The 14,099-nt window shown below is 46.9% G+C and overlaps 1 protein-coding gene across 3 annotated transcripts in view; it reads left to right on the top strand.

Moving 5' to 3' along the window:
• TEX11 (testis expressed 11) overlaps window positions 1–14,099 on the top strand; it is a 1,490,225-nt gene that overhangs the window by 957,808 nt on the left and 518,318 nt on the right. For all 3 annotated transcript variants that reach the window (XM_063937124.1, XM_063937125.1, XM_063937123.1), the window contains exons 16-17: window positions 3,198–3,335; window positions 7,137–7,239. In XM_063937124.1, the coding sequence (XP_063793194.1) occupies window positions 3,198–3,335; window positions 7,137–7,239 (241 nt within the window). The remainder of the gene's footprint in view (window positions 1–3,197; window positions 3,336–7,136; window positions 7,240–14,099) is intronic.

Below are 14,099 nucleotides of genomic sequence, written 5' to 3'. Positions count from 1 at the left end.
CTTCTAATAGCTCCAGCGTGGCCCAGATGGCATTGGTTCTCAGGCCTTCAGGGTCTCTCGCTAGAGCATCCTCTTCTGCTTCCGCAACAAACAAACCTCCTCGTTCAGGGCCCTTGTGTTTACCAGGATTTGGCCCAACTGGCTTTGATGGCGTGGCTCTTGAAGCTTCCGTAGTGAGGTCCAAAGGGTTTTCTGAGGTGGTCATGCAAACTATGTTCAAGGCCCGTAATCCGGCCTCTGCTCGGATTTACCATAGGGTCTGGAATTCTTACTTTGCTTGGTGCGCATCTAACAATCAAGATGTTTACAAGTTTAGTACGGTCAAACTTTTGGCCTTCCTGCTACAGGGCCTGGACTTGGGCCTTCGGTTGGCCTCCCTCAAGGTTCATATTTCTGCCTTGTCGGTATGGTTTCAGAGAAAAATTGCGACCCTGCCTGATGTCCATACTTTCACTCAGGGTGTTTTACAGATTCAACCTCCCTATGTCCCACCTGTGGCTCCTTGGGATTTGTCGGTGGTCCTGGAGGCTTTGCAAGAGTCTCCATTTGAACCTCTTGAATCCACGGACCTTAAGTGGCTTTCCTTCAAGGTCTTGTTTCTGCTGGCTGTTGCCTCTGCTAGACGGGTATCAGATTTGGGTGCCTTGTCCTGTAGGTCTCCCTATCTAATTTTTCACCGGGACCGGGCGGTTCTTCGAACGTGCCCTGTGTCTTCTTTCCACCTAAACCAGTAGATTGTGGTTCCGGCCTTTGTCTCTCCGGATTTATCTTCCAAAGAGCGGTCTTTGGATGTGGTACGGGCTCTCCATATCTACGTGAAGAGGACAGCCTCCGTCAGGAAGTCTGATTCTCTCTTTGTACTGTTTGGTTTTCACAAACATGGCTGGCCTGCTAAAAAGCAGACCTTGGACAGATGGATTAGAATGGTGATTGCACATGCTCATGTACAGGCTGGCCTTCCAGCTCCTGCTACCATCAAAGCCCATTCTACTCGGTCTGTTGGACCTTCTTCGTGAAATACAGTGTACCCCACTGCAGAAAAGAAGATTTATGGTAAGAACTTACAGTACCTTTGTTAAATCTCTTTCTGCAAGGTACACTGGATTCCACAGGGTGCCCACCCTGACGCACTTAGCTTCTTTGGGTTGGTATGGCATTAGCCGCTGATACCTTCTCCTGTCGTGAGAATGTGGTGTCTGTGGCTACTAACTGTTGTCGTCTCTTTTACCTGCTACTGCATTTGACTGGTTAACAAAACTGAGCTCCTGTGCATGGAGGCGGGGTTATAGAGGAGGCGGCACTGAGCCTCTTGGGAACAGTCAAAACTTTTAGCCTGTTGGTGCCTCGGATCAAGATCCTACTCTACACCCCGATGTTATTCCCTGTGGAATCCAGTGTACCTCGCAGAAAGAGATTTAACAAAGGTAAGGTCTTACCATAAATCTCCTTTTGCAGAACCACAAGTACCCGCATGTAAGGCATTAAGGGCCCACTGGTACCTATAGTCCCCTTGTAAAAGAAATATTAAAATAACAACAGTACACCGCACCGTAGATAGTAAAACTTGAATACACTCACTCACTCACTCACTCACTCACAGTCACATATACTTACTTTGTCCCTGACCTCAGTCAGTCCCCTTCTCCAGTAGAATTTGCTACATGGTTAAAAAAAAAATTATATACATACTCACCTATCCCTGGCCGTTTGTTGTACTTCTTCTAAAGTAGGTTCCTAGGGGTTAAAAAATAAAAAAAATGAAATACCCGATCCCTCTGGACACAGCCGCGCTATATATACATGCCGTACATATGGCATGGCTCCCGATAGTGGGGGAACCTACGTGAGTTCTGTCACTTGTAGGTCTGGCAGCAAATTAGTGGCTTCTGTGGTAACAGGCCACTGATTGACTGTGAGTGGCCTGCCTGCCAAGTAACAGTGTCAGTATGGTCAAGGCTGAAAGCTGAGAACTGCATGGCACCTTGCTGGACTGAGAGAAATCCCTGCAGATCAGGAGGGTGAAATCCATGAATGACTGCTAAGATCCCTAAAACAGCCTTCACCATACTGACACCAGAACCAGTACCAGAATCGTGATATTGTGATGTATACACTCTGTCTAAAGGTGGTCGGAATCCCACCTCTAACTGTACACCTCCCATTGATAGGGTGTTAAGGATGGTGAAGGTTACCTAATTGTTATGTTATAACACAGGGAGACGCCTATTTGCAATTGTTTTAGATAGATAGATAGATAGATAGATAGATAGATAGATAGATATACACACACAGACATACATTTTATCTATCTATCTATCTATCTATCTATCTATCTATCTATCTATCTATCTATCTATCTATCTATCGCAGTGCCATCCCATTATGAGGCCATTCATTACATTTTAGATGGTGGCACAGTGGAAATCATTCCACTGTGGGCACATACATTGATGGGGCAGAGTCACACATTAGTGGTGCAGTCGGTGAAACTTACATAGTAGAAGTTGGAGGCTGAACTGGCTCTGCGTGCGGCTTCTACTGTGTCTAAGGTAAAATAGAGCCTGGGAGGGTCCAGGGAGGGGCATATCTCCCACATTGTACACATTGCTCATCGCGGCTCCGTACACACATGCCGATATGAGCGATGTCACAAGTGAGATTGCTCATATTGAGCTGCATGCATCGTCGACCTACGACCTGCTTTTAACGAGCGCGGGTGCGCACATTGTCCGTCATTCGTTGCATACACACTAGACAACTTGAACAATATATCATTCAAAATCGTCATTATTTAGCATACCATTAGTAACAGTCGTCTAGTGTGTATGCCCCTTAACTGAATAGTGATTCCTCCCCTTCTGATTGGCCAGATAGCTCTTCATCTGCCACAATCACTTCACTTACAGTATTTTGGTGAGTTTGCCATTGGTTTTTCATCAGTTTCTACAGCCAATATTTAGTAAATAAAGAGTTTCTATACTTGATATGTTAAAAACATTGATGGTGAGTCAATGTACTATTCTATTCTGTTCTAAAGTGAGGTTTCTTGGCAGTTTCCTATCGTCTTGGATTTAAGTAATTCAGCAGATTGCAAAACCAGCGGTAATACTGTAATAAAATTGACGCTTAGTACTGTAAATATACTGTAAAGTCTTTGAGTTTTGTTTAATATTGGTTATTTGCATGCTAATTCACAGACCAAGAACTATATAGAAGCCTTGCAATGGTACAACTATTCTCTGAGCTTTTATGCTTCAGGCCAGACTGAACTGAACCTTGCAAAACTACAGAGGAACCGGGCTTCCTGTTTTCTGCATCTCAATGAGCTATCTAAGGTCAGCAAATCATTATCACACCCATTAGATGCATTTTTGCCCTATGTTTAATCTCTGTAATTGTATTTACACAATGGTGTAATTATCACAAATCCTAAAATATCTATATTACAGATTAGGGGGTTACAACAAATAAATTAGATTAGAGACGAACATCAGTTAGAGCTCCAAGCCTTCACCTGCTTGATTATTATGTATGCTGATATTTTATTATAGTCACGTGTCAACCAATACTGTCATTTATAAATTGTGAGATATGTGTGTGTGTGTGTGTGTGTGTGTGTGTGTGTGTGTGTGTGTGTGTGTGTGTGTGTGTTTTGGGATGCAGAGGAGGCAATAGACAGGAGTTATTTTCCACAAGAAAGCTCAATGGATGATTCATTTGGAGGAAACAAGACCCTATGAGTTTATTAAATACAATGAATTTCATTATTTTTGTCAATGGGCGATGGATGTGAGGTCGCGCAGAGACGGTCCCGAGCTCATGCGCGCACACAGGGCAGGGAGGAGACAGAGCAGATCGCAGGCAGCTGAACTGTGTAGAGGCTACCTGAGTGTAGGGGGAGTTGCAGCAGCAGTTTACAGCTCCTGGGCATTGAGTGACAGCTGCCGCCAGGTGGCTCACAGTCAGTTCTGAAAGTAGGGAGGTACGGAGTACCATTAAGAAATATGGTGGTGGTACGCAGCCCACCGCTGGGGCATAATTTATAAGGTGCTTTTTTGTAAAATGGTGTCAGTGGCATAACTGTGTGTGGTATAATATGTAATGGGCATTATGGTGTGTGGCATAATGTGTAATGGGCATTACGGTGTGTGGCATAATGTGTAATGGATGTTACGGTGTCTGGCATAATGTGTAATGGGTGTTACGATATCTCGAATAATGTGTAATAAGCATTACGGTGTGTGGCATAATGTATAATAAGCATTACGGTGTGTGACATAACGTGTAAGGAGCATTATGGTGTTTGGCATAATGTGGCCATGCCCCTATTGTCATGTAGCTACTCCAGTTTTGTGTGACCACGACCCCTCATGACATGTAACCCATTTTTACTATCAGTACCACTAAGAAAAAAATTCTACTTGCACCACTGCCGCTGGCAGGAGAAAGTAGAGAGCTGCCTTGAAGCTTCGGGCGGCTGCATGCATTTAAGGGTGTCTGCCTAGAGTGACCATTAGATGTTCTGAGCAGCATTGCAGCCCCGGGAGATGGCACAGCATGCACACCTCTCCCTATGGCACTGGATGCAGAACCAGTGCCCATTTTTACTATCAGTACCACTGAGAAAAATTTCTACTTGCACCACTGCTCACAGTATTCCCTGCTGCGCTCTGTCACGGAGCTGCAGGTCACTGTGTGTGTCAGGGTGCTGGTTGGGAGGGGGTGTGGGGGCTGTATTTGTTTGCCTGCATTAATTTTTTTTAAATGAAAGAGGTGTGTGTGTGTGTGTGTGTGTGTGTGGTGTGCTATGTATGTGTGTGTGGTGTGCAATGTGTGCGTATGTGTGATATACTATATGTGTGTGTGGTGAGATGTGAGTGTGTGTGATGTACTATGTATGTGTATGTAATGTGTACGGTGTGCTATGTAAGTGTGTGCAATGTGTATGGTATGCAACATTGGCCACCCCCCAAGTAAATCCTGCATTTGTACCTGATACCTATTACCCTCCGCATGCTGATGAGCAAGGAACCTCAACCACAGCGGCGCTAGCTCGTATGCAGGTGGCCAGCCAGAATATGACCTATAATCATAGACCATGAACGCTACCACGGTCAGGACCTGGACAGAAAGTTATCGAAGAGTGCAAACGCGAGTCAGGTGAGTAAAATGCTGGGAGGCGTATCACCTATTCACCTGCGCATCCTCCAAGTTACCCATGCTGCAGGATTTCATAGAGCACAACTCTCCAATATATATGCAAGTGTGAACATTGAGTCCACATAGGGTTATATAATGACATCATTACTGATGCGTGGCTTGTGTTGCGTGAACGATAACGACCAAACGGACAATCAGATCAAAATTTGGATTGCACCTCCAGTGGGTAAAATTTCATAAACTCCAAAAATGGTTCGGTCACTTTCCACCTTATCTGCTACGGGTGCTCTTCGGGTAACTCCAAGAACCATGGATTAATATTTACTTACATTAAGACAGCTCAAATTTACATCTCTATAGATTTACCAAATTTTTAACACTCATCTATACTTACAATCATGAAAATCAAAAACTCCCATACGAAGAATGGGTAGAACAGCTAGTATATATATATATATATATAAATTCATTATCAGTATGCTTATCTGCATTTAATTGTTTGTAATACTAGGGGGAATTCAATTAGCTGTGGTAATTTACTGTCGCTCATTGATCCCCCGGGACTATTCAATTAGCCCTGAATGCAGGCTGCAGTTAACAGAGATTTATATTCTGTTCTGAGCAGACCCAAAAAGAAATCTTTGATAAATAGCTTGTTAACAGGTGCCCGAATCATGTTACCACATAGTACTGGGGCAGATGTATTAACCTGGAGAAGGCATAAGGAAGTGATAAAGCAGTGATAAATGCAAGGTGATTAAAGCACAGCCTATCATCTCCTAACTGTTAATATACATATTGGAGCTGATTGGCTGGTGCGTTTATCACCTTGCGTATATCACTGCTTTATCACTTCCTTATACCTTCTCCAGGTTAATACATCTGCCCCACAGTAGGTCTAGGAACATATCCCAAATTCTATGTGTTAACAGCGTAACAGGGTAATTTACAGATGAGAAAAAAAGGTCTCTAATGGAATAGCCCCAGACGTTAAAGCACAAGGTGAACACCTTTTTTCACAACCAGTAAATTGCAGGGTCTATTTTAACTTCCACCTAATTGGTATATCTGAGCACATTGCACCCTATTCAGGATGGATTGCAGATTCTGTCTTCGCAGCATGGTTGCAAAGGCAGTCAGCCCACCGCCATTTTTTCCATTGGTGCGGCTGCATGTGACGTCACGCAGCTGCCCCGAAAATGGTGCGGCCACTCCTGCGTTGGCCGGGCCACTCCCCCGCAATGGTACGTCGCCGCCCCCTGCCGTCAATCACAGTATGATCACATCCCTCCGGTATCAGATTGCACTTTGCTAGCTGTATATGCTCTGTGGGAACGCAGCGCATGTGCAGAAGTCCAAAAAACGCTTGTTTGCGATTTTCTGGCTTTTGCATACTAACTTCAGTGAGGGTCAATATCTGCAAGAGAGGGGTGTGCAAGTGTCTTCTCAATATCTTAGAGCAGTGGTTCTCAAACTCGGTCCTCAGGACCCCACAAAGTGCATGTTTTACAGGTAACCCAGCAAGTGCACAGGTGTATTAATTACTCACTGACACATTTTATACGGTCCACAGGTGGAGCTAATTATTTCACTTGCGATTCTGTGAGGAGACCTGCAAAACATGCACTGTGTGGGGTCCTGAGGACCGAGTTTGAGAACCTGTGCCTTAGAGGATGGGTTAAAACAATAATTTATATACTGTATATTTATGTTTTTTTGTTGTAATTGGTTTGGTTGGATATATATTTACATGTTTATTACATATAAATCATAATTAGATTAATAAAGTAATTCTTTGAGTACTTATTTATGTTATTTTATTTTTTAATTGGATTGTACTCTTTCATTCATATTTTTGATGTACCTGATTAATTTTGGCTTATCATAAAGTTAAGGTCATTTAAATGATACTAAGCTTTGTGATCTTTTTAATCATAAGTAGTGACATTCTTACAGCAGTATTGTATTGTTTACAGGCTAAGGAGGCAGTTAGAGAAGCTGAGAGATGTGATCCAGGCAGCATCTTCACTCATTTCATCTTATATAAGGTTGCAATTAAAGAGAATAATGTCTTGGAGGGTAAGTGGCCTCATATTCAATTAAATATGGGGGTAATTCCAAGTTGATCGCAGCAGGATTTTTGTTAGCAATTGGGCAAAACCATGTGCACTGCAGGGGAGGCAGATATAACATGTGCAGAGAGAGTTAGATTTGGGTGGGGTGTGTTCAATCTGCAATCTAATTTGCAGTGTCAAAATAAAGCAGCCAGTATTACCCTGCACAGAAATAAAATAACCCACCCAAATCTAACTCTTTCTGCACATGTTATATCTGCCTCCCCTGCAGTGCACATGGTTTTGCCCAATTGCTATCAAAAATCCTGCTGCGATAAACTTGGAATTACCCCCTATATGTGAATTGTTACTAAAATAATGTATGTAAACTTTATTTCAAGTAATGGGTTTTAAAACTAAGAATTATTATTATTATCCTTTATATATACAGAGTCATGAGGGATCCGCAGTGTCTTACAGATTGTATACAATGGCATAAAGAGCATAGAAAAGTACAGCATAACATGAAGTGTTTAAAATATACACAAAAAATAAAAAAATACAATGTATACATGACTGTCAAAACTAAATTTCTCTTACGTCCTAGAGGATGCTGGGGTCCACATTAGTGCTATGGGGTATAGATGGGTCCACCAGGAGCCATTGGTACTTTAAGAGTTTGAGAGTGTGGGCTGGCTCCTCCCTCTATACCCCTCCTACAAGACTCAGTTTAGAAAATGTGCCCGGAGGAGCCGGTCACAGCTAGGGGAGCTCTACAGAGCTTCTTTAGTTAAAGTTATTTTTAGAGTTTATTATTTTACAGGGAGGCTGCGGACAACAGCCTCCCTGCAGCGAGGGACTAAGAGGGGGAGCAGTGTCCACCCTGCGGGGTCTGAGCCACTGTCTCCGCTGACTGGACACTAAGCTCCAGAGGGGATAGATCGTTCCCCGCCACCCCCTTACAGAGCTGAAGATTGTGGCGAGTGAGTCACCGTCCCCCCTCACAAGCGGGGGGCCGGTGTGAAGATGGCGGCATCAGGGTAGGAGCGCAGTATTAACTGCGCTCCAGGAGGCTCAGCGGTACATAGTGCGGCGCTGTGAGGGGCGCCCTGAGTCAGCGCCTACACCCTACACTGGTCACACAGCCTGTCGGGGTCCCCGGCTCTCATCCAGCATCAATCCTCAGGCTAGTATAATCCTGTGAAGAGCGGGGAGACAGCGCCATTTTGGGGGCGGAGCTTCTCCTAAGAGCGGACCCAGCAGCGTTCAGCACCATTTTTCTGCCTGCACAGTGCTGTCAGTGAAGAGCAAGTCCCTCCACAGCAGCTCCAGCTATCTATCACGGTACCGGGGTTGTAGGAGGCTGCAAAACGACTGTGTAACCTATTAAGGGGGTGTTGTACGGGTGACCGCCGGTCACCTTACCGACGCCGGGATCCCGGCGGGGAGGGGCGAGTGCAGCAAGCCCCTTGCGGGCTCGCTGCGCTCGCCACGCTGCGGGCTCGGTGGCGACCTGAGGTCGCCACGGGTTCTATTCCCACTCTATGGGTGTCGTGGACACCCACGAGTGGAAATAGTCCCTGTTGGTCGGCATGCCGACCATCGGGATAGTGAGCCGTCGGGCTCACGGAGGAGGTCATGTGACTGTCGGTCAGCCGACCGGCGGTCACATGACTACCACCCCTATTAAGGTACACAGTCAGCGCTGATAAGGGGTCTCCCTTTATATTAAAAGCGCTGTGTGTGGGTTGGCTCCAATCTCTGTGTCTCTCTTGCCAGTGGCGTAAGTTCGTCCCAGTCGCCCGGAGGCATGATAAATGTTGGTGCCCCCCTACATATACACACACATACCATATGTAACTATCCGGCACTCAGGGTGAACAGTAGTAGCGTGCTCAGGTACCTTTCCCAATAGTAATATAGATACACATAAAAAGTGGACGCACTCCAAGTCAGTCATTACAATAAAAACAGATACCAGCATACCTTTATAGTACACCTACAGTGCTCCCTCACCCGCCAGCAGGTCTCGATGGAGATGCTTTGGCGCAGCGGTGTGCCGATATATATAAAAAGCACACAAACACCTCAATCACTTATAAGCACACACACGCCTCTTTCACTTAAACATACACACACGCCGCTTTCACTTTAACACACAAACGCCTTTCACTTAAACACGCACATGCCTCTTTCACTTAAAAACACACACATGCCTCTCATACATGCCTCTTTTACTCACACACACCTGCCTCCTTCACTTAAAAACACACACACGCCGCTTTCACTTAAACACACACATGCCTCTCACTTACACACACACATGCCTCACACACACACGCCTCTCACACACACATGCGCCTCACACACACACACACACACACACACATTCAGAAATGGACACCCCTCAATATATTTGTAAGGTAGCGTGTACCCAGACCAGGTGTGTGCTCTCTACATAGGTGGTCATTCCGAGTTGACCGCAGCCAGCAACTTTTATCTGCTGCTGCGATCAATAGTCCACACCTATGGGGGAGTGTATTTTCTCTAACGTCCTAGTGGATGCTGGGGACTCCGAAAGGACCATGGGGAATAGCGGCTCCGCAGGAGACTGGGCACAAAGTAAAAGCTTTAGGACTAGCTGGTGTGCACTGGCTCCTCCCCCTATGACCCTCCTCCAAGCCTCAGTTAGATTTTGTGCCCGAACGAGAAGGGTGCAATCTAGGTGGCTCTCCTGAGCTGCTTAGAGTAAAAGTTTAAATAGGTTTTTTATTTTCAGTGAGACCTGCTGGCAACAGGCTCACTGCATCGAGGGACTTAGGGGAGAGAAACGAACTCACCTGCGTGCAGAGTGGATTGGGTTTCTTAGGCTACTGGACATTAGCTCCAGAGGGACGATCACAGGCCCAGCCATGGATGGGTCCCGGAGCCGCGCCGCCGGCCCCCTTACAGATGCTGAAGCAAGAAGAGGTCTATAAATCGGCGGCAGAAGACTTTCCTGTCTTCATAAGGTAGCGCACAGCACTGCAGCTGTGCGCCATTGCTCTCAGCACACTTCACACTCCGGTCACTGATGGTGCAGGACGCTGGGGGGGGGGCGTCCTGGGAAGCAATGAATTTACCTTAGTTGGCGAAAAATACATCACATATAGCTCCTGGGCTATATGGATGTATTTAACCCCTGCCAGTTTTCCAGAAAAAAGCGGGAGAAGAGCCCGCCGTGAAGGGGGCGGGGCCTATCTCCTCAGCACACAGCGCCATTTTTCCCACACAGCTCCGCTGGTAGGAAGGCTCCCAGAATCTCCCCTGCATCCTGCAACTACAGAAACAGGGTAAAAAAGAGAGGGGGGCACTTATTTGGCAAAATAACAGATATAAGCAGCTATAAGGGATAGACACTTATTGTAAGGTTGTCCCTATACATATATAGCGCTCTGGTGTGTGCTGGCAAACTCTCCCTCTGTCTCCCCAAAGGGCTAAGTGGGTCCTGTCCTCTATCAGAGCATTCCCTGTGTGTGTGCTGGGTGTCGGTACGTGTGTGTCGACATGTATGAGGAGGAAAATGATGTGGAGGCGGAGCAATTGCCTATAATGGTGATGTCACCCCCTAGGGAGTCGACACCTGAATGGATGGCCGTAATTAAGGAATTACGTGACAGTGTCGGCACGTTACAGAAAACTGTTGACGACATGAGACAGCCGGCAGCTCAGTTAGTGCCTGTCCTGGCGTCTCAAACACCGTCAGGGGCTATTAAACGCCCGTTACCTCAGTGGGTCGACACGGACCCAGACACAGACACTGACTCCAGTGTCGACGGTGAAGAAACAAACGTATTTTCCAGTAGGGCCACACGTTACATGATCACGGCAATGAAGGAGGTTTTGCACATCTCTGATACTGCAAGTACCACAAAAAGGGGTATTATGTGGGGTGTGAAAAAACTACCCGTAGTTTTTCCTGAATCAGATGAATTGAATGAAGTGTGTGATGAAGCGTGGGTTACCCCCGACAGAAAACTGCTAATTTCTAAAAAATTATTGGCACTATATCCCTTCCCACCAGAGGTTAGGGCTCGTTGGGAAACACCCCCTAGGGTGGATAAGGCGCTCACACGCTTATCAAAACAAGTGGCGTTACCGTCTCCAGAAACGTCCGCCCTTAAGGAGCCAGCAGATAGGAGGCTGGAAAATATCCTTAAAAGTATATACACACATACTGGTGTTATACTGCGACCAGCAATCGCCTCAGCCTGGATGTGCAGTGCTGGGGTGGCTTGGTCGGATTCCCTGACTGAAAATATTGATACCCTGGACAGGGACAATATATTATTGACTATAGAGCATTTAAAGGATGCATTCCTATATATGCGAGATGCACAGAGAGACATTTGCACTCTGGCATCAAGAGTAAGTGCGATGTCCATTTCTGCCAGAAGAGGATTATGGACGCGACAGTGGTCAGGGGATGCGGATTCCAAACGGCATATGGAAGTATTGCCGTATAAAGGGGAGGAGTTATTTGGGGGCGGTCTATCGGACCTGGTGGCCACGGCAACGGCTGGGAAATCCACCTTTTTACCCCAAGTCACCTCGCAGCAGAAAAAGATACCGCCTTTTCAGGCTCAGTCCTTTCGTCCCCATAAGGGCAAGCGGGCAAAAGGCCACTCATATCTGCCCCGGGGCAGAGGAAGGGGAAAAAGACTACAACAGACAGCTTCTTCCCACGACCAGAAGCCCTCCCCCGCTTCTGCCAAGTCCTCAGCATGACGCTGGGGCCTTACAAGCGGACTCAGGCACGGTGGGGGCCCGTCTCAAGAATTTCAGCGCGCAGTGGGCTCACTCGCAAGTGGACCCCTGGATCCTGCAGGTAGTATCTCGGGGGTACAAATTGGAATTCGAGACGTCTCCCCCTCGCCGGTTCTTGAAGTCTGCTTTACCAACGTCTACCCCCGACAGGGAGGCGGTATTGGAAGCCATTCACAAGCTGTATTCCCAGCAAGTGATAATCAAGGTACCCCTCCTACAACAGGGAAAGGGGTATTACTCCACGCTGTTTGTGGTACCGAAGCCGGACGGCTCGGTGAGACCCATTTTAAATCTGAAAACCTTGAACACTTACATAAAAAGGTTCAAGTTCAAGATGGAGTCACTCAGAGCAGTGATAGCGAACCTGGAAGAAGGGGACTACATGGTGTCTCTGGACATCAAGGATGCTTACCTCCATGTCCCAATTTGCCCTTCTCACCAAGGGTACCTCAGGTTTGTGGTACAGAACTGTCACTATCAGTTTCAGACGCTGCCGTTTGGATTGTCCACGGCACCCCGGGTCTTTACCAAGGTAATGGCCGAAATGATGATTCTTCTTCGAAGAAAAGGCGTCTTAATTATCCCTTACTTGGACGATCTCCTGATAAGGGCACGGTCCAGAGAACAGTTAGAGGTCGGAGTAGCACTATCGCAAATAGTACTACAACAGCACGGATGGATTCTAAATATTCCAAAATCGCAGCTGATTCCGACGACACGTCTGCTGTTCCTAGGGATGATTCTGGACACAGTACAGAAAAAGGTGTTTCTCCCGGAAGAGAAAGCCAGGGAGTTATCCGACCTAGTCAGGAAACTCCTAAGACCAGGCCAGGTGTCAGTGCATCAGTGCACAAGGGTCCTGGGAAAGATGGTGGCTTCTTACGAAGCGATTCCATTCGGCAGATTCCACGCAAGAACTTTTCAGTTGGATCTGCTAGACAAATGGTCTGGATCGCATCTTCAAATGCATCAGCGGATAACCCTGTCTCCAAGGACAAGGGTGTCTCTCCTGTGGTGGTTACAGAGTGCTCATCTCCTAGAGGGCCGCAGATTCGGCATTCAGGATTGGGTCCTGGTGACCACGGATGCCAGCCTGAGAGGCTGGGGAGCAGTCACACAGGGAAAAAATTTCCAGGGCTTGTGGTCAAGCATGGAAACGTCACTTCACATAAATATCCTGGAACTAAGGGCCATTTACAATGCCCTAAGTCAGGCAAGGCCTCTGCTTCAGGGTCAGCCAGTATTGATCCAGTCGGACAACATCACGGCAGTCGCCCACGTAAACAGACAGGGCGGCAGAAGAAGCAGGAGGGCAATGACGGAAGTGGCAAGGATTCTTCGCTGGGCGGAAAATCATGTGATAGCACTGTCAGCAGTGTTCATTCCGGGAGTGGACAACTGGGAAGCAGACTTCCTCAGCAGACACGATCTTCACCCGGGGGAGTGGGGACTTCACCCGGAAGTCTTCCACATGATTGTAAACCGTTGGGAAAAACCAAAGGTGGACATGATGGCGTCTCGCCTCAACAAAAAACTGGACAGATATTGTTCCAGGTCAAGGGACCCTCAGGCAATAGCTGTGGACGCTCTGGTAACACCGTGGGTGTACCGGTCAGTGTATGTGTTCCCTCCTCTTCCTCTCATACCAAAAGTACTGAGAATCATAAGAAGGAGAGGAGTAAAGACTATACTCGTGGCTCCGGATTGGCCAAGAAGGACTTGGTACCCGGAAATTCAAGAGATGCTCACGGAAGACCCGTGGCCTCTACCTCTAAGACAGGACCTGCTCCAGCAGGGACCATGTCTGTTCCAAGACTTACCGCGGCTGCGTTTGACGGCATGGCGGTTGAACGCCGGATCCTGAAGGAAAAAGGCATTCCGGATGAAGTCATCCCTACCCTGATCAAAGCCAGGAAGGATGTAACCGTACAACATTATCACCGTATTTGGCGTAAATATGTTGCGTGGTGCGAGGCCAGGAAGGCCCCTACGGAGGAATTTCAACTGGGTCGATTCCTGCATTTCCTGCAAACAGGACTGTCTATGGGCCTCAAATTAGGGTCCATTAAGGTTCAAATT

Source organism: Pseudophryne corroboree, chromosome 8 (genome assembly GCF_028390025.1).
Source record: "Pseudophryne corroboree isolate aPseCor3 chromosome 8, aPseCor3.hap2, whole genome shotgun sequence".
NCBI lineage: Eukaryota > Metazoa > Chordata > Amphibia > Anura > Myobatrachidae > Pseudophryne > Pseudophryne corroboree.
Note: the sequence above shows the minus strand (reverse complement) of the source record. Positions and strands in the feature narration are given on the sequence as shown.